This window comes from Ammospiza nelsoni, chromosome 1 (assembly GCF_027579445.1).
Source record: "Ammospiza nelsoni isolate bAmmNel1 chromosome 1, bAmmNel1.pri, whole genome shotgun sequence".
NCBI lineage: Eukaryota > Metazoa > Chordata > Aves > Passeriformes > Passerellidae > Ammospiza > Ammospiza nelsoni.
Genome location: NC_080633.1, coordinates 68621289 through 68648405, shown reverse-complemented (window position 1 = coordinate 68648405; position 27117 = coordinate 68621289). Strand labels below are relative to the sequence as shown.

Sequence of the window (27117 nt, the reverse complement as noted above, 5' to 3'; positions counted from 1 at the left end):
ATAGCTGGTCCTTACATCTCAGTGAACATCAGGAAAAAACATCCAGGCAGCAGAGATGTGAAAATGCTTGAGACATGAGGATGAATGAAATGTTTTAGAACAGCTTAGGTAGGGAAGAAAACAGACAACAGGTGACATGATAGCAGAATGTAAAAATAATGAGTAGTGCAGAGAAGGCTTGTTGCATTTTTGTCCTTACTGATTTGCACATATAATGCATCCAATGCAATTAGAAGGTACTGCATTCAAAACATTTGAAAGGAAATCTTTTGTGACAGAAGTGCATAAATAATCACTGACACAAGAATCTCTTGAGCAAAAGAGTTCCAGTGGGTTTGTAAGCAATTTAATGTATGAATGAAATTTTTCTACTTTGATACATAAGCCCAGTCATTAATGGATAGGAAAAATCTTCCACCATTGGCTTTCTATCAGGGAAATATTCTTTATTGGGCTTGGAAGAACTTTCTCAATGAACCAATATTTGATGCTTGAAAGATCCAGAGGTCTCTTGATCCATTTTACAGCACCAAGCCGCCTGTTGCTATAAGTTGCTTAAAGCTCAGTCCCTGTATTTCACCTTGCTATTTGAGGGTTATTTTCTGTATCCTTGCAAAACACTGATTTTTAAACTCATGTGCAGATGACAACTTCACCATTAAAGACATATGCAGTCCTTTTTTGAAATTCAACTCAGAGAGCTAGATTAATCTTAAGGTAACTTTTCAGCAGTCAATACCATTAATGGAGTCACTAGCTAGGCTGAGGATGTTCAGAAAGAAGATATTTTTGTAATAAATTAAAATATGTTGGTTGAATGGCAGTTGCTGAAGTAGCAAAGTGTTGGCATTTTGTTACATAGTTAAGGTGATATGGAACTGAAGATTAACGTGATGTGAAAATACTGGACAGTTCAAGGATACAAACTGAAGGAAGCATGGTTGCAGCTTCCACATTATTCTGAATTTAGAGCCTAAAGGCATCTCACTGCAGCAGGAGAGAATGGAATCCCTCAGAAGGGGCAAATCAGCCTTTCAAATACCAAAGCATCTGCTTAATAGAAATGAAAATAATTTGAGATTTCTTTCCAGCTCAAAAATACCTTTTCACAGAAAGGTTGACTGAATCAAATGCTTTGATTTTAACAGTACAAGGAAGACAATAACAAAGCAAGCCTGCAAAAGAGTGCTGAGATGGTCAGGGGTCTCAAGCAAACCACTCATCAGGCAGAGGAAGAGAGCTGACATAACCAGAATGACTTCAAGAGGGCTTTAAAAGGGGATTCTCAGCACCACTGCTGCAGCTGTCTCTTCTCCAGTGCTACCTCCTCTGCTCTGGCGTTGCTGTGAGGTTAGAGAGGCCGACAAAGACAGCTGCACTGAGAAATGCTGTTTGCTCCTGCCATCACTGGGCTCTCTGAAGGCCACTAATGCAGCAGAGATTGCCTGTGCCTTTTAACCCCTGACATGTTCTCTCCCAGAGTTCTAAAAAATACCTTGACTGCAGGGTGCTTCCCAGTGAAAGGATTCTCCACAATTAGGTCCATTTATGAAAGCATGTGTCCAGGTGTTATATCTAAAGGAGAAAATCTGGATCTGTATTTTTAGACTTTAGTGCAGAAAATCCTGTGCTGTCCCTTTCCTCAGAGAACGGTATGCCATCAGGGACATGATAGGATGAGCTTTCCTTTTTCCCCTGAACAGACTGCCAGTGAAGTTGGAGCACGTGATCCCCAGTGCAACAGTAAAAGAGAAATTTTGAAACATCTACAACTTTTTATCCTCACTTCAGAAGCACAGAGACATTAAGAGATCACAGAATAGTTTTCCTCATCTTATTGCAAAGATAAAGTTTCGAGGTGACTTTTTTCTCTCTTTTTGTTTTTCTTTAAAGATGAAAAGTGAGTCTCCTTTTGGGGAGCTCCCTTGTCCTAGCAGGGAGAGGGATTGGCCATTTCTTCTGGTTTTGGTGACAAAGAGAGACTTATGAAAATAGCTTTTGGCATTTTGGAGGCTCTTTCTTTAATTTCTTTCTTTTCTTCCATTTATTTATTTATTTGTTTGTTTTAATTTCTCTTTCTTTCCTTTGCTCATTAATATGTTCGGCTTTTTTTTTTTTTGCACTGTTATGGAAGTGTTGAAAAGACTCTTTCCCCAAACAGTAGATGCTACCAATGCAGTTCAGCTTTAACTAGCATGTAAATGTGACTATAGAGTTTTCATAAATGCTGAGCTTGTTCAAAGGACATTCTTAATATCAGTAACTACAACAGCTGAGCATTTAAAATGCAACCTGAATCCTGATCTATTTTCCTTCCTTAGCCCTTTGCTCCTTGTTGAGTTCATAGAAAAGCAAACTGGCTAATCAGAGGTAATCTGTAATTGAGTTCAACAAATCCACTTGAATTGGCACAACTGCAAACAAAATTCTCTCCTGGGTGAGTGGTACTTTTGTTTTACAAAGAAAATATGAACAACTAATTTACAGTTTTTCCTGTCCAGCTCTGGGTCTGATCCTGTGAGCTGATACATGCATTCAGTTCTTAGTGAACCTAGACAGAGGGAGAGGAAGGTGATGGCAAGTTGCAGATCAGATTCTTATGCAGAGTGTGCACAATGAAAGTAAATTCCACATTCACACAAAGTAAATTCTTCCTGAATATGAATAGGAATACAATATTTCTTTACATAAGTATTTAACAAAGACAATTTTTAACAGCATGGAATATGTTAGATAAACTTTGTCTAAGTGCTAATAAAGGAATGCCTCCATTATGCAGAAGGTAAGTCAGATATACGACATAGTAAGTGTCCTGAAAAATATATATTGCTTTATTGGGTAGGTTTTTAGTTTTATTTGTAAGTCAACCAAATACATTTCAAAACCAGTAATGAATAATTTAACAACTTCATTTGTAACGTGCTTAATATACTACGTTTTCTGCTTTCCCATTGAATTAGTATGTTGGGTGATTTAGTGATTTCTGTTTGGACCTAGCCAATGTCAGTTACAATTTACATCAAGACAGTCATAAAATTAAAACAATAAATAAGTGGTCTGACAGATTCTTTCAATATTAGCTTAATTCTTCTTCTGGCTTATCAAGGGTGATATTTATTATAAGCCTAAAGGGCATGGAATTAAAACCCATATGAATTAGCAGAAGAATCCAAACCAGCAGTAGAAGTCGATTTCATAGCCCATGCACTTCCTTGCATAGCTAAGTGGGAAGGTTATGTCGTTAGAGCCAATAAAACAGCTTTGGGATAGATGGGAGGCAGCAAGAAAAGCATGTTGAACATCTATGTAAAATACATTCTTACACCTAGGGGCTGAGGAGCAGGAAGCAGCCTCCACAAGTTTGTGTTTAGATGTTTTATCTTGATGCAAACACACTAAACTCATCCAAACAGCAGGTGATATTCCCACATTAACTGTCCATTTCCCCTCTGTCTCCACAATAAACTGTCAGAAAGTCTTTCTGGTGATCTTCTAAAATAAAAAAATTGTTGTCTTGACAAAGAGAGCATTTTAAGTCAGAAGCCTGTGAGAGAGCTACTTGCAAGAGGGAAGCAAACACTTGTGAAAGGGCTCTTACTGCCAGAACTGTAATGGGAGTGGATATTGCCTGAGTGAGTTTCATGTGAAGAGAGAATGACTGGAGGTTGGTTTTTCTCACTTTTTGAGATTAGGGTTCTCTAGATACCATGTGAGTGCAGGACTCTGGACTTGGCCTTCCCCAAAGGCCAGACTTTAAACCCTGGTCTGGGATTTTGAGAATTTCACAGGTGGAAGGAAGATGATTTATGGCTCTCTTTGGAGCTGGAGATCTGGTTATGCCGTGCTTTTCTCCCTGTCTTTTCTCAACAGGTCTATTTGCTTAGATTTTGTGCTTTCACACCTCGTTCTGTTAGAACCCAGAGTTGAGACAAAATTCACATTGCAGGAATTTAAATTCTTTCTGTCTTTTTTTTGCCTTTGTAAAGAGGTGCACAGGCTCTGAAATGCCTCTCTCTCTCTGCCTTTTTTGCTGCCATAGTCTAAACTGTGTCCTGTGTGACATTAAAATGTGCATTCAGTGCTCATCTTTTTCTAGTAGAGGAAACCCTTTGCAGAACAGTTCTTTGACCAATCTTCTCCTCTGGAAAAAACAATACAGAAAATCTCCAGGACAGTTCATCAAAACAAATGTACGAGATCTTCAGGCTCTTTTCCTAAAATAAGCCCTTCCTCTGTATGAACACAGACATGTTCCTGTAAGGAGATTTTCCTGAGACATATCTGACAAACATTTCCTTCTGTGCTCCATGTAATGAAAATCTTCTGCTTCGTTCATTTGGGATCAACAGTTCTTGCTTTAAACATGAGCTTGGACTTGTATTCCACTAACAGAATATTTTCATTCTGGGTTTCGGGAAATACCTTATGCAGGCAAGAATTCTTAACAAGTCCTGCAACACCCACGTTTGACAAGAGTGCCTGGAGTCATTCAGATGTTCAGAAGTGAAGTTTGTTTCTTTTGAACCTGGATATAGGATCATAGCTTCACAAGGCTCCCACTAAAGGAAAGTACTGAGGTTAAAGATTTATTAGCTGTCTTTAAGCTGCTGATCCTGTAGTAGTTTTGTGCCTTTTGAAGGAGTACCTGTGTAATTCCCCCTCACAAGGAATACTTCCTCCAGCACTGTCCCTGCAAAGGAGCAGGAGAAAAGCCAAACAGCTGCCCTCTCTCTTAGTGTGCCAGAAGGAAAGAAAGGCTCACAGAAGGACCAAAGCCTGGTGGTGAGCTAATCTCAGTATCACCTGATTTTCCTCTCTTGAACAGAGGAGGAGCCTGGTCCAATCATGTTCCCCTTGGATTTGGTCCCATTTTAAGACTTGAGTGCATATTGGTTATGGTTACCAGCTTCAGGGTGTGCTTCAAGTGGCCCTCAATGCCATCACACATCTCCCTTATCAGTTCACCTTCAGTTTACCTGCTTCCACCTGAAAATTTGTGGTGTTACTCCTTTTCCTCTCGAGTGCAGTCAGTGAGTGTGCCTTCCTACTTAGCCCTGTCTGACTTTCCTGTGACCTTACAATGGTTTATGTCATGGAATAGATGGATGCGACACCTAGGTCTGCTGCTTCCTCCATAATTCTGCATATTCAGTGCTAGGGTTGGGTTCTGCTTGTCATGGTGGTACTGGGCATCTCATTGACTTCAACAAAAACATGCTAGTAGTGAGTTGATGCTTGTGCTGTGTCAGAGGTCAGAATTTGGCACCTAGTAACTTCCCCTCTAAGGAATCAACGTATATATATATATATATATATATATATACACACACATATATATATGTATGTGTGTATATGTAGGGCTTTTTTTGCTTCCCACCTACCTTTCCTTTGCACACTCCCTTCCTCAGAGAATTTCATAAATAAATTACTGATGGTCTAGGCATAGAGGAGCAGACTGAGGAGTAGGATTTAAAAATAGTTTGATGCCTGTAAAATGGATCATTTTCACAGTTAAACTATTTTTGCTCTTGTCTCAGAGGAATGTTGGAAGTGGAAGGAAAATGTTTTTGCAACAAAAATTATTGGCAATTTTCAACAAACACAAAAGTATTGGAAGTGCTTGGGGTTTTATCTTTCTGAATTCTTCCAATGTGAAAGTTAAACCAAGATAAATAGTTGTTTCCACCAAATTCCATTTCAATATTTGTTTGTGTTCCTTGGGCTCTGTTATTTATTTGGAAAAATCAGAATTTTCTCTTTAAAAATGTAAATGCAAATGGAAGATCTAAATAGAGGGCTTGTCTTGCTTTTAGAAAGCCTGTGCATGAGCTAGTGTGAGAACAGGGAGCAGTCTAACACAGCAGTACAGAACCTGGCACAGACTGCAAACCTTCCCAGGAAGCAGCAGGGCAGATTTACTGTGTGTGGGCATCCCCACGCTCGCCTGTGATCAGTTCTTTAATCATGACACTATTTTATGATTGCTTGATGGCTGTTGCATTTTGGAAAGAAAGCACTAATGAATCAGATTCTCCTCTGCTTCCAGCCAGACAAACATCCCAAATCCCACCAACTTCTACGTGGTCTCCTATGAGTCTCTGTAACTATGAGGAACAGAAAAAGAATTGCTTACAAAATAAATGTACTGCAGGGTGAATCCAGCTCAGTGCTCTCTTGGTTCTCTTACAGGTTACAGGCTAGCAGTATCATTCACATTGCAGTAACTCACACACAAGTTTTCAGTCAAACTTAGGAAAGGTTGAGATGTTCAAGCATCGGTCCCAGGTGGTACCCATCAAAGACATCACATCTTGTGTTAGCTGTTGCTTTGGAGAGCCCAAGGCAGGTGGGAGCTGAACTGACAGATTCTCTGAGATTGGCCCTGGAACTGCAATCTTAGACCATGCCAAAACTTGTGGGTTTGCGTTTTAATTAGCTATCCCCAGTCTTCAGTCCTTCATTCATGCCATCCGCTGTGTTATGGCATCCAAATCAGGGGACTGATTTAGCTGAAAACCTGTTCTCCAAAAAAAGCAGTAGGGTGGGAGGGTCGTGCTTCAGCTGAGTGGGTATTGTTTGCCTGCACAACCATCTGTGTGGCCACAGAGCAGGCGTTGTGCTGCCCATGAGTGATCAGGGCAAGGGCTGCTGCTCTTGGAGAGCTTGCTACCTGTTATTTCCAGATGAAAAGGCTGTGGTATTTGCTGTGGGAAGATGAATAGTCTATGGCTTTGGAGGATGTCTAGCAGGAAAGTCACACAGATACCCTTTATCTTCTTTTGGATGACCTTTTCATGCAAAACCAGTTGGCTGCTGCCTTTCAGTTTTGCAGGTAACCTTTGCAGGCATTGCTATATCAAAGATTGCAGTTTAGATTTATCATACCTGTGTTTAGACCTATCACTCTTTGCACCGTGATGAATCAGGGGAGACAGACTTTTTTTTGCCTGTTAAGCTTGAGGCTGATGGATCAGCTGCTAGTCACTGCTCTCAAGTCTGATAAACCACCCATCCAGTCTGTCCTGTTGTTTCACAAGAGACTGCTTTTTCTATATTGAAATATCTGATGAAAAGGAAATGTAAACACACAATATATTACCTCAATAAATATATTGAAAAGGATTTATGTACAAAGTTTTACCCTCTTTATTTTCTGGGGTTCATAGTTGAAGTTTTGTCTCAGCCTGTGTTGCCACACTGCCAGATTACCTTTCAGAAGCCACGTTGTCTAACATGTAAGAGTTGAGCAGTCCTGCATCAGGACTGTCGGTATTGACAGAGATGGTCCTGCACATGGAATTCAGGTATGGCAAATACTTGTATTTCATTCTTCAGGGATTTCAGAGCCCTTTGTTTGGATGGGAGTTTCTATTGAATCAAGCTTCTTAGGAAGACTGAGTGAGGTGTCTGCATTTCTCTTCACTTGCAATGAGGTTAAATGATTCATTGAGTGACATTCTGCAAGTCCTTGTCACTCACTGTCCTACTCAGCTCCGCTTCTCCTTCTGATATCCTGCCGTGGTCAGAGATGTCTGGTGTTTATCAGAGATGAATATGTTAGTTTAGGCAAGCAATGCTGCTATAAATAAGGTATGAACTTGTAATTGAAATTGATCCCACTTTTGTAGCTGAATGAATTGCCACCTCTCTGCTCATCTGCATAGCCTGGAAGTTTTCACATTCTTAAATATTTTTTACGGGAGCCATTTAATGCAAATATATTTTATTGTGTTGGGGGAATGGGTACATGAACATGAACACAGTTGCTTTCAGCAGTTCAGCTAATGAATGGTAACTCAATAATTCTCTGTAGCTCAAGCATCACAGTATGTGAATACACTTAAATTTCATTTTTTGGCTTTGTCTGTACCTCTTGATTGATACTCTTCTCGGTTCCTAGCAAAAGACCAGCTGTTTTTTTCTGTTGGTCCTTTGCTTCCTTGAACCTGCTCTCAATGCTGTTTTCTGTCTCTTGAAACCAAGCGTGCCTGGTTTCTGCTCAATGAGAAGGCAGAGAGAAGGCAGGTATGCTTGAATGGATTGGCAAACCCAGTGAACATCATGATTACTGTGTGTGCATTGCTATGTTTGTAACACAAACAGAGGGTAAATTTTCAGCAAAGTGTGGGTTTGGTTCATTTCCTGATGGAAACAAGTCTAAAGTTTCATCCCAGTCCATTCACTCTTATGGTGGAACCTTTGGAAGCCACACAGTGCCTCAGCCGGAATGTCTGCAGCCCAGTGAGTGGAAGGCATGGGAGCTTTATGCCATAAGCCAATTTTAGCTGCTGTGTTATTTACTGTCAGAATTTCAGTATGGATGGTTCAAATTCATCTAGATCAACTTGATCTTTTGTGGTATTCTGTTTGAAATATGAAATGGTGAAGGGTCCTCCATTTATCAAAGGTCGTTAAATGGGTTGAAAAGTAAAAAAAATAAAAAGGGGACATCAAAGGTTTTAGTAACATGAAGCTGAAGGAGAAGTGCCAAAAGAGAGGGAGTTGTGAATCCTTCCAAGGTCCTGTGCTTCTTGGTTTGTGTGATGTTTCCAGGGGGTTACAAGTGAGGGTGACCATGAAGTTGTTACCTCTGTGCTGAAAGTACTTCTTGGTTAGTTTTACATCTCATTTCCTTTGAATTTCCCACAAAATTTTAGTTGGCTCCCCATACAGGCTTCACAGCGAAATGCTAGCAAATGCCAAGTAAAAAGAAAGTAGAAGGGGAAAAAAAAAAGTGAAGAGCTAGAAAAAGAAGACTGAATGTAGTTGCCATTTAAAGGAAAAAGCATCCCAAAACCAAACTAAACCCAACCACAAAACCCATAAGGGCTGTAGAGTGTCCATGTGTACTGGTCATGAATGTTGCCCTGCTCAAGACAGCACTGCAGTTGGGAGTAACACTGTGGATCTCTTGGTGGTGAGTGTGCACAGACATCTTCAGAAGAAACTCAATTTATATTATGTAATACTGTCAGTGTGACCTTTGAGGGAAATCTCTGAAGGCATTGTACTTGTTAGAAATGTTCCTCCTCCATCCAGTTTGACCACGTTTGTCCCCTTCCCACATGCTGTAGAGCTGCTGCAGAGACCATCTCTCCCCTTCCACAGCAGAAGGGCTGAGCAAAGTGCAGTTCCCCCCTGCTCCATGTGCTGCTGCTCTGTGCTGCACCACAGGCTGCTGCTCCATGGGGCAGGCTCTGTGCAGGGAGCCTTCATCTCCAAGAGCCCTGGCACTGCATCCCTGAGGTCCGACAGTGAGCAGTTCTGCCCTGCTGCCTGGGAAATGCCAACTGCTGAGACACTGAATATTCAGGCTGAACCCGTGGCTTAATACAAGGGTGAGAAATCATGAAAAGGAGTGCTCTTTGCTATATCTGCCTCTTTCTCTTGCAGTATTTTTTAAATGGCGGAGTTGTGCCAAAAAGATACAAGTTGCCTTTGAAACAATTTTTAAGTGTAAATGTGACATTTCCTCCACTAATCACACTTTCTTCAGATGAAAGATAATAGAGTTGTCTGACTAGCTCAGCCCTGGATCTTTGCTGGAGTAGTTATCCAGAATGAATTAGATCTATAGTGGTGGTTTTAAAAATTATTTTATTTTTCTTTTCGTTCTGTTAAGTTCTACGCTGATTTAGCATCTCAGTTTGAGTGTAAAAATATTCTAAAATGCAGATGATCAGTGATTTATATGTAGTACCCAGCATCCTTCTGCCCAGTCCTCATTTTATTTTTGAGCTGATGTCATAAGAGATACTCAAGTCAGAGAATGTACTGTGGTTTTTTTCTCAGAACATTAAAAATCCATGCTAATTTCATTCCTGCTAATTCTAAGTCTCAGGACAGCTTTAATTAAAATATAAATGACACAATATTTTTAGTGTGGATTGTGTGTAATTGTGGTTAATGCTTTTTTATTATTAATTTTTTATTCTTGAAAATTCATGTGCAAGTGTGTTCATTTCCATCTTCTCTAACCAAAAGCAAACCACTCAATGCCTTTAGCCAGATGGATTTCAGAGCAGCCCAGTCTTGTATGGTAATGACTCAACAACTTACTGAACCCAGTTAGCAGCTTTATAGATCATGACTCAAAGTACCTCATAGTTAAATTTTGTAACAGTCCCACTTAGATTATCTCACATCCTCCATGTAACTGTTCATTAAGGCAGTCATGCCTTCTCTCAGCAAAGGAGTGATTCACCATTAATATTTCTAAGTCTTGATCTACACACCCTACTTCTTTCCAACCTTGCTTTTCAGTGTTCGAAAGCCAGCAGTCAGCTTGGGCTAATGTCCCGCCGTGCAGGAGAATAGTTAAAGGCAATGATTTTTAACAGATTTGTGTTTAATGGCAGTAACTTCCTAAGCATTTCTGCTATATTTGATGAAGTATGAGAATGAGCTTACGAATGCAGTCCTCCTTTCTGAGGACGTGCATTGTGTTTGTCAGAAGGGACAATTTCACTTGCACAGAATGAAGTCTGTGCTAGAGCAGAGGCCCTGTGAAGGACCCTACATACCTAAGTTTGGCTCAGACCAGTGACCTCAGGCTTATCTGATGGCAGAAGACTTTGCAGTGTTGCAAAGTTCAGCTGTCATAGCAGTTTTTGCTTACCTCTTCTCTTGCTGTCCTGTTCACATTCATTCATTTCCTAACTAAACTGGTGTATCATCATTTTTAAAAAGAGGATCTGACTGGCTGCTTCTGCTCATCAGTTTTAAAAACATTGCTACCAAGGGACCTGTCCCTCTTGTTTTGTGAAACATCAGCTGAATCCTCAGTTGGCAGAAAGAAATGTCATCCCATTGCCTTCAATGGGAATAGGTCAGGAGCTGTGACTCAGCAACTTTTGGGGACAGCTGGACAGGGTTTTTCCTCTCCCTTATATCTGAATCTCATTTAGATGTACAGCATGGTTTTACATGAACTTGGGGGAGTAAAGGAGGATGGGCATTACTGTTTAGGTGGATTCAGCAAATTACCAGCTTGTGATTTTAGCCCCTGTTTCCACATGTGTTTTTCCTGGCAGGCTAAGTCTTGCTTTGTGCTGTTCTCACCCCTGCACTGTGCTGGTAGAGTGTCTGGGGAGGCCATTCAGTGACTCAGACTGAGAGTTTGGTCATTTTTCAGCCCCATCAGCTTGCTATTGTGGTTCATCACATGTGCAGCCCCTCAGGCAGATGTGCTGGTTTAGGTGCAGTAGGGCAAATCTGAGAAGCACCTGGAGATGAGATTGGAGAAGGATTTGGGCAAATAGCAATGCTGCTCTGTTTTATTGCCTCAGCTAGGTGCTACTGAAATTCTTCCAGTTTGTGGAAAAGAAAGTAGATACAGACTCAACCTTTAAAAAATAAAAATAACAACAACAAAACTGAAAGATTGATCCAACACAGTATGGATCTAACCATGGGCTTTGTAGGTGGATGCTGAGCTTCATCCAGACTTTTTCCATGCTTCCCTGTGGAGTTTCTGTAATGTGTTGTGAGATACACAGAATCAGAACTGAGATCTGTTGAGATACAGGAGACTAAGTTTGTCCCTGCCAGTGCAGATGTGCCAGTAATACAAGAAAGCTTTCATCCAGCTTAGAAGTGCTTATAAATGTTTTGCATGTCCAAACCCTTGCAACCTGTGCTTTGGACTGCTTTGGTACTTCAACTTCTATGATGGGTTTATTGCAGTCAGGGGTAAGACCCTTTTAACCTTTTCCCAAGTGGATGCTAAAGTAGAATCACAATAGCATCAAGTATCATGATATACTGTGGATGAAAAGTGTGTAGGTTTCAGGAACAAGTTCTGCAGATCTCTCTCTCTCTCTCTCTCTCTACTTCATGCTGCTCAGCAATCTGATTTTACGGAGTTGTCCAAACTGTCTCTGTGTCTTCACGTTTTGGTAGAGACTACAGTGCAAAATGTCACAGGGTTATTCTAGTCTCTGTCTTCTTCTCAATAAGGGCTGCAGCGTATTTTCTGATGTCCCTTCCATTTTAGGGAAGTACATTCTCTCACTGGATGAACACACATGGCACCTGGCTTGGTTCAGCCATCTCTGCAGAGAGAAGGTGTCACTGGCTGGGAGGTTTGTCCATGTGAGTGCAGTGGAGGGACACAGTGGATGCAGAAGGGAGCATGAATAGCTCTGCAGACCTCTCAGCACTGAATGTCCCAGAATTTTCATATTCTTTGGTACTGAATATGTATTCAAACATAATGTTAGAACAGCAGCCAGCCTGGCTAGGTATGTCAAATTAGGCAAAGTAGAGAACAAACTCTGGTGATCTTAATGGAGTAAACCTCCCTGGGACACTTGGCAAGGCAACTGTTCAGGTGTAACTCCCTATAATCTCAGAAGGAATGTGTCCTTCCTTGTATGTTACTGTAGTTCAAATGAAGAAGGTCTACAAGCAGAGATGGTGGTGCTTAAGGTCATGCCACCAAATTGTTGGATCTACTGTATAATACCAGTCATGTCTTCTATAACTCTAAAGTCAGTAATGTAAGAACAACTTGAGTTCATTTCAGTTAGCAATCTGAGTTAGTGGTTGCTGTATGTGACCTACCCTGAATTACCTACAAGTAAGGCAGGTTTGTGGGACTGTGGTGCAGGAACCTGTGGCATGTAGGTGTTTCTGCTGTGATTCAGACAGTCATGTCAAGAATGTGATCTCTTTCTGAGGGGAAAAGAGGGTATACAGCTTAAACTTAGTTAAGAGACTCTCCAGTTCAGGGAAGAACGGACTGCAGTACATTCAAAAGTAGTATGTGCCCCCATTAAGCCATTCTTCGTTACTGTACAGGATAAATCATAAATAGTTTATTTGTTCCTTGGAAGCTTCATATTTCATGTAAGAACAGAAGAACACATATGCAATGGCACTTCTGTGAGATCAACATTTAATCCCTGAAAATGATTTAGTAAACATCAAGGATTCCCAAAAACTAGCAGTCTTATCAGTCCAAGCAAACTTGTGAAGGTTAATAAAAAACCTAGCCTTTCCAGCAATGGCTAGGAATGTCACACAAAATCACAAAATATTCTGGGTTGGATATACACACTTACATACACATACTCTTATACAAGTAGATGGGGTTATTATGGTGGCTTCTCATTCTGTGCTGTGGAAGGCATTGCAGGCATGTAAAAAGAGAGGTGGCTCCTTCCTCACAGCCATTGTCTACATGAGGAACAGGCTCAGTAAGTGAGTACAGAACAGCAAATGAGTGAGAACAGGGAGGCCAGGATAATATGTAGGAATGAGGGGAACATGGCTGCTTATTCAGAGCATTGTGTTGGGGCTCCACGAGTTGAGATTTCTAGGTGTTTGTATTATGAGGTTGGCTGATCTGCAGTATATCCTAGGACATACCATTTCTTCTGTATTTTTTCAGTGTCAGCACCTGCAACAGGTCATAAAGTTGATCAGCTTCTATGTCAGAAGGCCACAGTCCCCAGAGTGGGGCCAACCAGGCAATCTTGATTTAAGGATTGGTGTCTCAGATGTCTCCTAGTCCCCGGACTTCCCAAATTGCTTTGGGGTGAAGAACCTCAACAGGCTTGTTAGTAACATTGTTTTGTAGAAGAAAGACTTTGCCCTTATTTTAAGTTTGTCTGTGGTTTAATGTGAACTTGGAAAGCTGAAAGCAAAGAGCTAACCATTTGATATAAACTCAGAAATGTTTAAAAGGAAGAATGTGGTTCAGCCTATCAAAGGTACACAGAGTCTCCTGTGGCTGTTCCTAAGGCATCTCTCATCCCTGAAGCAAATGGGACAAGCAGTTGAGTGACATTCTCCCTTTGGGATGCTGTTTTATAGAGTGGACTTTTCTGTGTCTTTGCTTGTTTGTTTTTTTGTTTGTTTGTTTTGTAGGCTTAGGCAGTGAAAGGTAACTGAGCAGCACTTTGCTTTCCTATCTGCTCTCTTTCAACATTGGCCCACAAGGTAATGATAGGGTTGCTGGTCTAAAGAGCTTACATCACTTTCAGAGGATAAAAAAATACAGGATGTGTGTTAAGTTGGAGCTATAGGGAGCTATCTTTGCTACTCAAGTAACTTTCTGCATTTTAAAGACTGTTACATTACGTTATGCTAAAGAGTTGAAGAGTACTGCCACCTAGTTCATCCTCCTACTCCAAAACAGGATCAGCTCTACTTATAGCATTCCTGACAGACACTTGTATAACCAGTCCTTTAAGACTTCCAGCAAAGGGGAGTCCAACCGCCTTTCCAAGTGAATTTTGAAGCTGAACATTTCTGCAATATGAGCTCATTACTTTTGTCTCCAGCTGCTTGTGAATGTTGATGAAAGATTAGTACCCAACTCTGTTCAGCAGCATTTTAGGTATTTAAAGGGTGTCTTCATGCTTTCTGTTCTTTAGGCTGAGCCACCTATATTCTCTCGGTCTTGCCTTGTACCTTGTGTTGGCCAGCAATGTCACGGGTTCACCTGCAGCTCATGGTTCTGTGTGGTCCTTAGATGCTTTGTACAGTGCTGCTTTTCCCCCAGCTTTCACTTGAACTGTACCCTCAAGTTTGTTCAGTTTGTTGGGATTATTCTAACCTTGTCTTCAGTTATACTTAGAATTTTTCCCAATTTAAAGCAGTATGCCAGTTAACAAACACTTCTGCTGTGTCACCTCTTCCATTAGTGAAAGCATTCCATCATCCAGGAGCCAGATTGAAGAACCCTACAAGAATGATCCTTCAGATTTGGCTGAACTGGGGATAACTGCTCCCAGAAACGAGAAATTATTGACAAGTACTACAGCTACTTGCAAGATCACCTTTTTGTAGTAATCACCAGTATTGATCACCAGTTTTCTCTTCCATCTGTATGCAATTCCCTCTATGGTGAAACATTTAGGAAGATAGATTTTTACTACCTTGTTTTATGAACTGGATTTAGTAATTTTTTTTTGTTTTTTCACTTTTCATTATATTTCTTAATTTTTTTTCCTAAAATTTTGCAACTTTGTCTGAAACTACTTGTAGCTGCCAGTTGAATCATGTTTTGTGACATGTTGATCTTAGACCATTTTTTCTTAACTGGTTTAACTCACTGTGAAGATGCACATACCTACACATGCACCTACTCTCCATATTACTTCCTGCAATTTATCATTTCACTTATTGATTATTGATTTATTAGCCTGTTATCCCTTCAGAGATGGAAATTAGGTTGTTTTGACTAGATTTAATCAATGTATCCGTGTTTTATTTTTTTTTTTTTTACGTTTTAAAAAAATTTTCCATTGTGTGCTTACAAACCATTTCACAGATTCACAGAATAATCTGAATTGGAAGGGACCCACAAGGAGCACCAAGCTCAAGTCTTAAGTGAATGGCCTGTACAGAGATCAAACCCACAACCTGGGCATTATTAACACCATGCCCCAACTAACTGAGCTAATTAGCTACAACACAGTTTTCTGGGAAATTAAAGTAAAAGCAAAAGGTTCCCAGTTTCTGTGGCTTCCTAGCTTTAGGTTTTTTTCTCCATTTCCAAAAATAAGCACCCTGACCTTTCTGAAACATTTGGTACCTTACTTGTCCTCCGTGAACTCTCAAAGACAACTGGTAACAGCCTTGAGATTCCTTCTGCTCATTCCTGAGGTGCTTTAGGGCAAAGTTCATGTCTTGGACAATTTGAGAACGTTTGGTTTACTCTGATGCTTCCTGTGAATTCCCTATTCTGGGCTGAGATCTTATTCCTTCTTTGTTGAAACTAATTCCTGCTAGTGGGAGGATTGCTTGGTCTTTTTTAGTAAAGTCATAGCAAAAATGGTATTTTGATCTTCCTAGTGTAATGCCTCAGTGGCTTGCTTTCCTTTCTTGAGTGGCAGACCAATAATTTTGTTTTACTGACAGAATGATGCATTTCATTTTGTGCCCTGACTTTTTAATCTTCATGCCCACAGGATGTTTTACTGCATGATGCTCATGTATTTTCTCACTGTAGGAGGTGTGCACTATGCATACTTCCTAGCATATACACATTTTTTATTTTCATAAAGAGCAACCGTAATATTAAGGGGGCAACATGCCAAACATGACAGCTAGAGTTTTCCAAATGAATGCCCATTTTGATAGCTGTTAAAATTCTAGCCAGTGCACCTCATTAGAATATGTTGTCATCTTTGGGCTAGTTTCAATAGTGCTGCAATATTTTCCCCATTGTTCCATTCAAAATAACCAGGAAAGCCTCACCTACAAGATCCAGACTCTTTGTCTCTCATCATGGTCCAAATGTACTATCTCTACAAAGGGGAATCTGGCAAGAGAAAAGTTTAACAGCCTGATAGGTTTCCAGTGTGTTAACAGTAGTTTAATCTGCTGGCCAGTAGTTATCCTTGCTCTGAGGACTTTCTCTGAGTTGTCTTTCCAAAGCAGCAGCTGTCAGAAAAATGATGAGAAGAGGTTTCTTGTGGCTGTCTGTGTGGAACCACTCTATCCTCAGGGAGGGAAAGTGGTGGATTTCTGCATCTCCAAAACAAATCCAGTTAGCCAGATTAAGGCTCGTAAAGCTGACAGTTCTGAGAGGAAAAATAACTTATGAACTGGAAGGACATAGTAAGCAACACTTAATTGTGCAAGTGGCTGCAGGGTTTTCACCAGCTTTGACAGATACTGTAAGCAGCCCCATTGAGAAACCCCTTCTATTTGCACACACAGAGCTACAGATGGTTTTAAGTTTCCTACTGGTGCTGCAGGCTGACCAGTGGAGCAGGTGCTTTTAATGTATTGCTTTTCCTCAAAAAAAAAGCAAATGATTTCTTTTAAACTCTGTTTTCTGTTTCTAAAGTCCCTCTTGTCTTTTAGTCTCAGATTAACTCAGCTGTTTCTTCTGACTTCTTGTCCCCATCCTGTTTTCTTCTGGTTTGGGCTTAGTTTATCAGTTAAGAAGCAGCACATTTGGTTATCCTGATGTTGTCTCTCCCCTGCCCTTTCCACTCTGTATTGGATGAATTGCTTTTTCCTGCCATAGGCTGTTTTGGTTTCCAGGACTGCTGTACAATAGTGCAGTAAAGAAGGGTCAGCGGCAGTGTGGGTGAATGGGAAGGGTAACTTGGAAGAAGGGTAACTCAAAGGGTATGTGCCTGCGCTTGTCCAAGCCCCCTCTCTCTCATCAATTTTCTGTGGGACCTTGGAGAAGTCATTTAGGTTCTCATCTGAGTTCAGAACCATGTCCATCTTTACTTTAACTCACAGCAAGTGTAAAAAGACCTTAAACACCTTTCTCCTGGGCCTGGTGAGGACAAAACCACTAATCTCAGTGAAGAAATCTATACAAGAATCTAAAACAGCATTCAGACCTTCCCATGCTCTGTCTGTCATCTAGACCCTGATTTCTGCTAGTGCTCAGTGGAGATACATCTAAATCAGCTGTCACTACCATCCATCTTCATTTCTTAGGAGAATGAATTGTTTTAAATTCTCATATAAATTCCCTTTTTACTTGATTATGAAATATGTTTTAATTTGACAGCAATGTTATTTTTAGTAATATTTCTTGTAGCCTTTAGTATTAACATCTAGTTGGCAGAAAAAACTGCTAAATATTTATACTTCTCGTCTTTGATCTTTCACTCAGAAGAACTGAAAAGGTATCACACTTAACATTTTTATTATAAATATTTTAGAAAGCATTTTAAGAGTCCAAATTCACCTCTCATGTTGAATTTATTCAGAATGTTGGGATGGGTTGTCACTCTTAAGTACAGGTGGTACAATGGTTGGAAAGTTTAGAGTGATCCTGCTGTGGCTAAGGGCCAGAAATAGAATTATTAACATCACAGTTTGATAGAGGAAGACCAAAGTTTCTTGCATCCTCTTACTTGCCTGCAGTGGCTCAGAGGGAGATGAATACAAGAGGCACAACCTACACAAGAAGCACAGCTCTACAAAGTGTGTCTGCCAGAGCTGCTCTTTGCAAACAGGTTGTGTCCCTCATCCTCTCCAGTACAGACAGTTTCCCTGGAAGGGCACAACAGGGTTGTGAATGAGATACCCGAGTCACAAAGTTCTGCCAGAACCACAGAGCCTGTTGCTCCCAGAGAGACCTTCTTCCACTGCTAAATTAACATGGATTTAGGAGGTCAAGGAAAATGTGGAGAAAGCAGGAGAACCAGCAATGGCAGAAAATATGTTGATTTATTATGGGTTTACTCACTGAAAATGTGACTTTTTCTAAGAATTTCCTGGTTGGTAGCCAAAATGCTTCAGCAGCCAGCAGTACCAGGACTTCCAGGTAATGTGTGCTTCTGTTCTCCTCAGTATGTCAGTATCAGCTATGCCAGCCACGTTTCTTTTCCAGAGAGAGGGCTGATCCATCATAGGAACTTTCTGCCTTGGCCTCTCATGGGAAATGCAGTCCTGCCATGGTTGGTGAACTAAACAGGGAAGAAGAAAGTCAGGAATCTTAATGGCAATTCCCCTGAGAATATCCAAATCGAGTTATTTTGTTCTTTTTTTTTCCCGATTAGAGAGTGTTTAAGTCTCCAGTGGTCAATTTTTAAACAAATAATGAAAACTATTACTCCTTGCATTCTATTTTGGTGAGAACAAGATTAGACTTTGAAAAGACTTTGACATGAACCTTTTTCATGGGAAAGTGAAAGTGAAGCAAATTTAAACCCTGTGCTGTTCACAGAACAAGTCTCATGCTGAGACTATAGTTTTTTCTCTCTTATTTCCAGCATCCAATTATTTTTGTATGTTTAGTACATAAAAATTAGTCTCAAGTACTTTACCAATCAACCTTCTCTAATTTGCCACTGCAATGGGTAGAAGTTATTTCACTGGATTTTTTATATATGTATCAGAAAGTTTTCTTTCTCCCATCTTTATTTCACCCATGCAGTCCTTGTATCCTGTCATGGTGATAACTCTGAAGAAAAAATAGGGGTTTGTACCCTATTCTGAGTCTCACAGGTTTGCACATGTTCTGATCTCTGTGTGCATGGCTTTCTTCCATTGCTCAAAGGCTCAGCCTTGGGAAGTTGAGAGCCTCCTTCCATGTGTAGTGTTGGATTTATGTGGCATGGTAAGTGCTCTGTGGTTACTCTGCTCAAAGTTAAGCAAGTCTTCAAGGTATTCAGCCTCGTGCCCACTCTTGAATCTTCCTGCATTTAGAGCAGGATTTTGAACTGAATCACTCAATGGACTGGTGAGCCCCTAAAAACAGAAGAGGCCCAGTGTGAAGTGAATGCACAAAGTTCACCTTGCAAGAGGCACAATTCTCAGTCACATCCAGCTTTAAATCCACCTTAAATTGATTGGTCAGTATTGGCATTGATCAAATGTGATGGGAATTCTGTCCCCTGAGTTCAATAGATGATTTTCCCAAAGAGACAGAGGTTGGAGGACAAGCAGTCATCACCAATGCTGGAATCCATCTCCTTGAGAAATTATTTCATACCTGCTTTACAGCCATTGATCATTGCCTTCTTCAAGGAATCAATTAGTCACTGTCTTTACAATTAATAGAAAAAACACAATCCCAAATCCCAAGGCTTTGTATGTTTTTTCTGCCCTTTGGTGGCAGCAAAAGTCTGTGTCACAGCTTATGATCCTGTGAGTACTCTAAATTGTTTTTTTAGTGTAATGGAGAATGGTACTTTTCTTTTTCACCCTCGTGATATTTCATTGCTGCTTGCCTGTAATGGATTCCATTACTTCTGATGCTGTGAGACTTAAGAGTTTTTTAATAGGAAGTGCTTGGATCTGAGATGGGTTATCTGTATCCTTGGCTGGTTACTGAGAGGATGCACAAGGGAAATGCTCTCTCAATTTCTTGTATAACTCGGTCTGTTTAGAATTCCCTCTGCTTGGGAGCTGGCAGAACAGAGCCCTGCACTGCTCATGGTAGTTCTTTTGTTGGCCTCTGTCAACAAACCAAGGTGATCTCTTGAAATAAGCAAAGGTCTTTATGGGCCAAAGTGCTCAGCCAAAGCACAACTAATTGCTCCAGCTGTTCCATTAAACATTTAGTGAGTACCTTAACATCCAGGAAACTTTCAAGTGGAGCCTGTGAAAGACTTTTTGTCAGTATTTATCTATTTGTATCTGTTCCTGCATGCAAGAAATTAGTTGATAGATTTAGGCAGAAAAGGAAACAATCATCAAAGCTTTTGAAATAATCCAACGTTTTTGAATACTGGACAATGACTTAGATTGTACTTGTGGCTATCTAACAGTGTCCAGTGACTGAGAAGCTGAAAGTCCTTTCATTTTTCATCCAGTTTTCACTTTCTAAACTAGAAGGTGTTATTTATGTCTTTTGCCATTGTATCCCATACTGTGCTCTTTATCTCTCAATAATCTGGCTATTAACAGAATTTTGACTTTTTTTTCTCTACATGAAGAGAGAAGCTTAAAATGGAATTAATACTAAAGAAAGAATGAAAAGGTCAAGCAGGTTTCAGGTTTGGTATTCAGATACAGATTTCACTAAGTCTAATTAGAAAAGAGCAAAAAGTCCATTACTGTCTCAGTTTTGTGAAATAGAAGAATAATATTTCAGTCCAATCATCAGTCAGTGAACATGCATCACTTTTGAAGTGACCACCAAAAAAAATCCAGTAAAGTTGACATTCTAACATGCATTTATTGGCCTGAACTTTTTTTGAAGCTGAACCACCCTTCTGCCAGGTGTCAGCTGGAGAAGGTATGCAAGAGAAATGACCATTTCCTGTTTTCTGTGGGTTTAAAACAGTTCTTTCATCTGGAGGTGATCTAATGCCTTTCACTGGCATCAAAATCACCTTAAACAAAAACATGTCCCTTTTTTTAAAGAATATGCTGTGTGTACAATGTGCTCTTCCAAAGAGATGAAGTATTAGCATTTGAAAGGACGGATGAGAATGCGTATTTTGGAAAGACCTTTGTTCAGAGAATTACCTCTATATTCTATGTGCATATCACCATGGTAATTGAAATATTTGCCACTGATGAGAAGGTATACAGCACAAGCCTTTTGCCATTTCCCATGATGTGGTTTCTAGCAAAGAGTGCTATTTGTCAGTTTAAAATTTATGGTAGGATATTTAGCAGTTGTGCCTACTGTCATAGAGATGGATGTGGTTTGAAAGCATGAAACAAAAAGGAACAGGTAATGACATCTTCTTCTTGCAGTTTAATATTCTTTCCCATTTCCACTTAAAATGTGAGCTATTCTGGAACTGCTGGAGCCACAAAGCAAAACCAAAGCTGTGCTCTCTGCATGGCTTTGACAATTAGGATGCTGGTAACATGAAACAGTTTATTCCTTTCTTCCCGACATCACTGCTTTTGGGACATTGTTGCAAACAAAACAAGCCTGTCTCTTCCCTGAGGTCGTTTCGTGCATGTGAACTCTGTGAAGGGTGTAGCAACCACTGAGCACTGTGTGAAGGTTTATGTAAGGGAATTACATGATGAATCTTATGAAGGCATATAGGATACACATTTGCTCAACAGGGATATCCTTGAGGAACCTCATTAACATGACTCACTTAACAGAGAGAAAAAAACTCAAATGCTTGCACTCACTACCATGTGTGTACATCTTTCATTTGAAATAGTATTCTGTAGGAAAAGGTGCAGTATAGGTATCATGGTGAGTAGTACTGCTCAGTGAACTGCTCAGGATACAAAAGGGATGGTACTTTTTTTCACTCTGTCATGCTGTGGCCGATTGTCATCTCTAGTTTTCTGTTCCTCAAAGTAAGTCCAGCTCTCTAGAAAAATGTCTGGTTTTGTGTTGTCCTCACCACTTAAGAACAGGGGTCACCTCCATACAGAACTCTCCATGTTTCTGTGCTTTATTTAAGGCACAGATGGAAAGTAGAACACAGTTAAAATGTAATGGGGTTTCCTACTCAGTGCTGCCCCTTTTATCTCCCTCTTCCAGTACAGGATGGAGAAAATTTCATTCTTGTTATGGTATTGCATGTGGAAGAGATAAGTGCCAATGCCAGGCATTATTCTTTATGCAACATTTTGGTTACCAAATGACCCTGTGGTCAGTCTTATGTAATGCCTGAGACAGCTGGCATTACATAGAATGCTGAAGTGTGTTGCTGTTGGTAGCTTCTGGGATCAGCTTTCCAGCCAAGTTACATTTAAAGCATCCTTCAGTGATCTTCCATGCAGGGAAAGCTTAGACATGTGTATTAATTTTTGTTGCTTACCACACCCTTTCATTCTAGCCTAGGTACCGTGGTGAGGTTGTTTTCATATTGATTTTATTAGACTAGTGGCAGACTAAGACCCCTTCATTTCTTGTTCTGCTTAGGTATCAGGCTGAAATACCCAAACAAATACACTGACCTTCAGATGGACCCGCACAGTGACTCTGACCTGGCAGGGACCAGCTCCCTAGCACATCAAGGCAGCTGAGTGCCGATTCCTGAAAATCATGAGGCAAAGCTCTTTCCTCCAAAACTCATATGAAAGAGCATTAGGCATTATTTCACTGCAGTGTTTGCCCACAGTCTGTATCCTGTTTCCTCCTGTGGCATCAGGATAAACCCCTGTCTCCCTTCTCCCTTGGAGCAGTGCTCCGCTGTGCTCACTGCGCTTCATTACCTGCAAGCCGCAGGCTGGTGCAGAGGAGACTTGTGACACTGAGATCAGCTGGAGCCTAATGGGAGAGGAGTCCGCGTGACTGCAGCCGCACGGGCTGGTCTGCCGCTGCACTCTAGGTAAATAAAGCTCATAAAGCCCACTGTGCTCACTCTTCAGCTGCTACATTTCTACATTTTTTTTCCTCTTTTTTTTCCTTTTTTTTTTTTTTATCCCATGAAGCTGCTGCTGCTGCAGGTTTTGGCCTCAAAATTTTGTTTCTCAGGATAGAGAGCCACTGCTTCTGTATCGTCAGGCTGCAGCATGACATGCAGCAGAGATTTCATTATGCATAAGCAGAGCCATCACTAAGGTAGGCAAACACTCTGGCTCTGCAAAACAAAAGGGAAGTGAGAAACGGAATGAGCAAAGGTATTATTTGCTGACAATAATTGTTTCCAGTTGCAGCTGATGGCAGGGATTAATCACAGTGTCTTAATACTTTATTTGGGAGCAGAGGAAATATTAAGGGAGGGAAGAGCTGAGAAGTGCTTTTCCAAATCTCCCTTGAAAAGTTAGTAGATAGTACTCTGGAAACGATGCTTAAGGTTTTGAAACTTGCAGTGTGTCTTTTATTGAAATGGCTTTGAACCCTTATACTCCTTCTTTCTAATTAGCAACTAAGATGCAAATAAACCTAGCTAAAAGGTGGGAGAAAAACATAGCATACAATTTAGCATCCATGTTATGTGGAGTTATGTATATTAGTTGTTACAATTTCATTTTTTTCCTAAAATTAAATCTAGATTAATTGCATATAATGCAATCCCCATTTTAGTTCTCTCACGCCAATGCTTAACTTCAGCTGCAGCTAGCAGAGCCCTAGTCCAGTACTGTTCTCTGCAACCTCTGCCCTTTCCTGATTTAAATACATCCTAAAGCTACTGTTTTTCCATAACACCCACAAGAAACTATTGTGTCCTAGTCTGCCATATGTAATTTGTTATGGAATGAACCACTCTCTATCATGGAGGGAGGGGGACACAGAAACACCTGAGTCAGGAGTAATTGTCACTTTCATTTAACCAAGGCCAGTGCTGTAGCCATGCCTACCACAGCTTACACCTACATTAAACAAACTTGTTTTTACATCACATTAAATAATGATAATGAATTTTCGGTCATGGATATATTCCCAATATTTGCAAAACTTCAGGATTGAGCCTGTGACTGTACACCTTGTAAATACATTTTCAGCCAAAGCAATTTACACATGTTTTTGATCAGGTGAATTCCTGTAGCACCTTTAAAAATTGAAATACTACCAGCTCTAAGGATATTTGCTAGCCTGGTTTTGAAAATCATTTCTGTTGCACTCCAATGCATTATCCCTCTTTCTTACTCAAGTTTCTCACTGGCAATGCAGCTTCTGACCAAATCCTTGTTATTCCATTTACTTGCTTCCCTGAGGTTTGTCCTCTTGGCTGCTTTGAAGAGGTGGGGCAGAGCAACACCTTCCCCACAGTTACAGCTCCCCCTCTTTTCTCAAAGATTACTTTTCTGCAGCATTTAACCTGCACACAGGGAAAGCTCTTGGCTTTTAGCAGTTAACTGCAGTCGGCTTAACACTTTATGAAATGCAGTTTGCCCTTTCAGGTGCTAGCCAGATTTAACTTGCTTTATCTTCAGAGCACACAAAAAAGGAGAAATGCTTTAATTAGAAGTAGCTTTTTTGTTGTAAACTGCCGGTGGGAGTAGGGTGAACTTCCCACCCTTGTTGGGTGGGACAAAATTAGTATCAAATAACAATTCTGAGGTAAAAATTACCTGTGTCTGTTGCTAGCAGGATTTGAGGTTGAAATTAATATCTTGAGAGTTGTCTTTCTGGGTGAACACATCTAACCTTAGATTTAATCAAATAATCATAGGCATAAATGTGGTTCTAACATGAAGCAATTTTCAGGAGAGAGATGACCCAAAGCTTGCAGACTGCCTTTGTGTGCCATTAAATGCAGAATTCTGCCAGTCTGGAAGCTTCTTTTGCCTGGTACTGTCTGGTTTCCCACTATTTTTCCCCTCAGATTCTCTCTCTTTCATTGAAGTGAGTGTTCACCTTTGAAAGAAGAAGCTGTGTGGGCTCCATTTAAGGCTAAAAAGGATACCAAAACTGCCATTTAAATTCAGTAACACAGGCACTGCAATTACAAAGATGCCATTGCAAAACTAGATGCTCCTGCCTGCTTTTGATGGAGAGCAAGGAGGGTTTTTTTCACTCTTACTCAACCTAATTGTTTGTCCTGATTTTTCATTAACTTGTCTTTGCCTAGCCAGCAACTCTTAAATACTTTTCTTTCCCCCATCATTCCCTTTTCTCTATTCCTGTTCTCTGTTCTCCTTTGTCTCTTACTTTCCATGGCACAGGGCATGAATCCCTCCTCTGGGGGCTGTTTGCCCTGGTAAGAAGCTACCACACCACAATACAAATTGAAGTATGAGGTGGACTTCAGCAGAGTCCTCTGCCAAAATTAAAATTCAGCTCAGTCCCGCCTCTCCGAACTGTGTATCTTAGCATTAAGGTGATTTTCAAGCAACAAGGGCAAAATTAGACCGCAAATAAAAATGATCCAGAGGGTAAGTGTTTGGCCTTATGTATTTGCATTTGCAGGCAGATGTATTTATGAGTCCTCTTTTGGTTTGTGTTTTGTAGGACAAAGAAGGTCAGCCACTGCTACCGTATCATTTACCGGCACCCGGAGAGGACGCTAACGCAGGACGAGGTGCATCGCATCCATCAGGCTATTGAGGAGTCAGCAGTCCGGGAGCTTGGGGTGGAGGGCAGGTTCTAGCAGTGCTGCTCTGCAGCCACGAGGACAATTGCTTTTTTCTTTCCATTTTTCCTTTTTTTTCCCCTCTCTTTTTTCTTCTTTTTTCTTCTTTTTTTGGGGGTAGTTTTAGGTCACAAGTAGAGAGACGGGTTTTGTGACTGAGCACAGAAAGCGATTGATGAATGGGCAATGGTAAAACTGGCAGGTAATAAACATTACTACTGAGAAATCATTGATGGAATGCTGGTGCTTTATTTTAAGAAATGGGGGAACAGCAGTAATGTAAGATTTCCCTCCTGTTATGATAAGAAATACAGTGCCTGGTGGTTTTCTGTGTTGTTAATTGGTCCCTGGGTTCCATTAAACTGTAAATACTTGGCATTATTTCTGTGTTGACAGGATCTTCTGTCCATGTAACAAGTGAAGCAAATCAGAGACACAGATTAGTTCAGGGAAAAAAAAAACCATCCTGCCCCACCTCACCCTATCCCCAATCCCAGCTGCTTTTTTTTTTTTTTTTTTTTTTTTTTAAATAAGAGATGTCAGATTTTGCTTCAGGAAACCTTCCAAGAAGTACTTCTTGTGACTCTCTTACCTTCAGAGCCCACGGGTGTTGCTTTCTTCAGCTACAGAGAAGGAGCCACTGTGGTTTGGGCCAGGCTGGGCAGTCTACAAATCCTGGGTCATTGGCAAGTTTTTCCTGTTAGATCCTCTTGTTCCCACAAAGCTGAGCAGAGCTTAGTGAGGTGCTCCAAGCTCTGCTGCCTTCACCAGGGGAGGAGCTCCCTTGTCTCACTTTTCTTTGCATAGACACCAGTGCAAGATAAGTCTCCTCCCCTGTCACTGTCAAAGTGTTGGTATCACCTATGGCAGGATGGCAGTAAATAGAAACTCTTCCCTACAATGCCCTGAAAAGCAGCTGCCTTGATCTCTCACAGTATCTTGCTATCTAGCTGCAGTGCCTGCTCAGAAATTTGACCTATAAGGCAGGAAACCAAACTAAAATGGGATCTTCTGCTGTTTGAGGCTGCAGTTGCTTTACAGGATGCTTTCCTTTTTCATTGCAGGTTATAATAAGTAAATTCTGGTGGTAGTATGGTGCTAGGGCCTGTAGAAATGTTCAAATGATCTGATAAATACTTGATGAGCCATTGCAGATGCTGATACGGAATGTGGGACCTGTTTTGGCTTGCAATAACATTTCATAGAGTCTTGCAGGTCACATCTGGTTGCTGTGCAGACAACATTCCCTCCTTCAGAGAAGAAGGCGGTAAAAATGCTGCAATAAACAGCATCTAACACTGATTTATACCTTATCAAGAAACATCTGTGCAGCAGGCTTGTACTCAACCATACGAAGCCAGTACCTATTGCAGATGAGACAGAGAGCTCATTTTAATTTCATTACTCAACATATTTAGCTGTGTAAACAAATCCTAATCTAAATTGCTGTTGTGTTATCCAAATAACTTGATTATGAAAACAGTATGCTAGACTTTCTACAAGGCAAAAAGAATGGGTGCCATTTAGGCATCAGAAAAACCTACGTGGTTATTTTTAAACCATCATCTACTAAAATCCATAAATACAGCATAGCCCATTTGATGTTTCTCAGTCTCCTTAATCCTTCACCTTTTCAGAATTCTCAGTGATGACATGAGAAGGAGGAGGAGGAGGAGAAGGACATCTTCCCTGAACTGCACTGAGCAGTACTTGTTCCAAGACAGGGGATGATTGATGCTGTCAC

At 40.6% G+C, this 27117-nt stretch overlaps 1 protein-coding gene across 2 annotated transcripts in view; it reads left to right on the top strand.

Moving 5' to 3' along the window:
• The window catches only part of FARS2 (phenylalanyl-tRNA synthetase 2, mitochondrial), a 228541-nt gene extending 202939 nt beyond the window's left edge, over nt 1-25602 (top strand). For both annotated transcript variants that reach the window (XM_059479395.1, XM_059479388.1), the window contains exon 8: nt 25253-25602. In XM_059479395.1, coding sequence (XP_059335378.1) covers nt 25253-25391 — 139 coding nt within the window. In that variant the 3' untranslated portion in view covers nt 25392-25602. The remainder of the gene's footprint in view (nt 1-25252) is intronic.
• Nucleotides 25603-27117: the final 1515 nt, after the last annotated feature.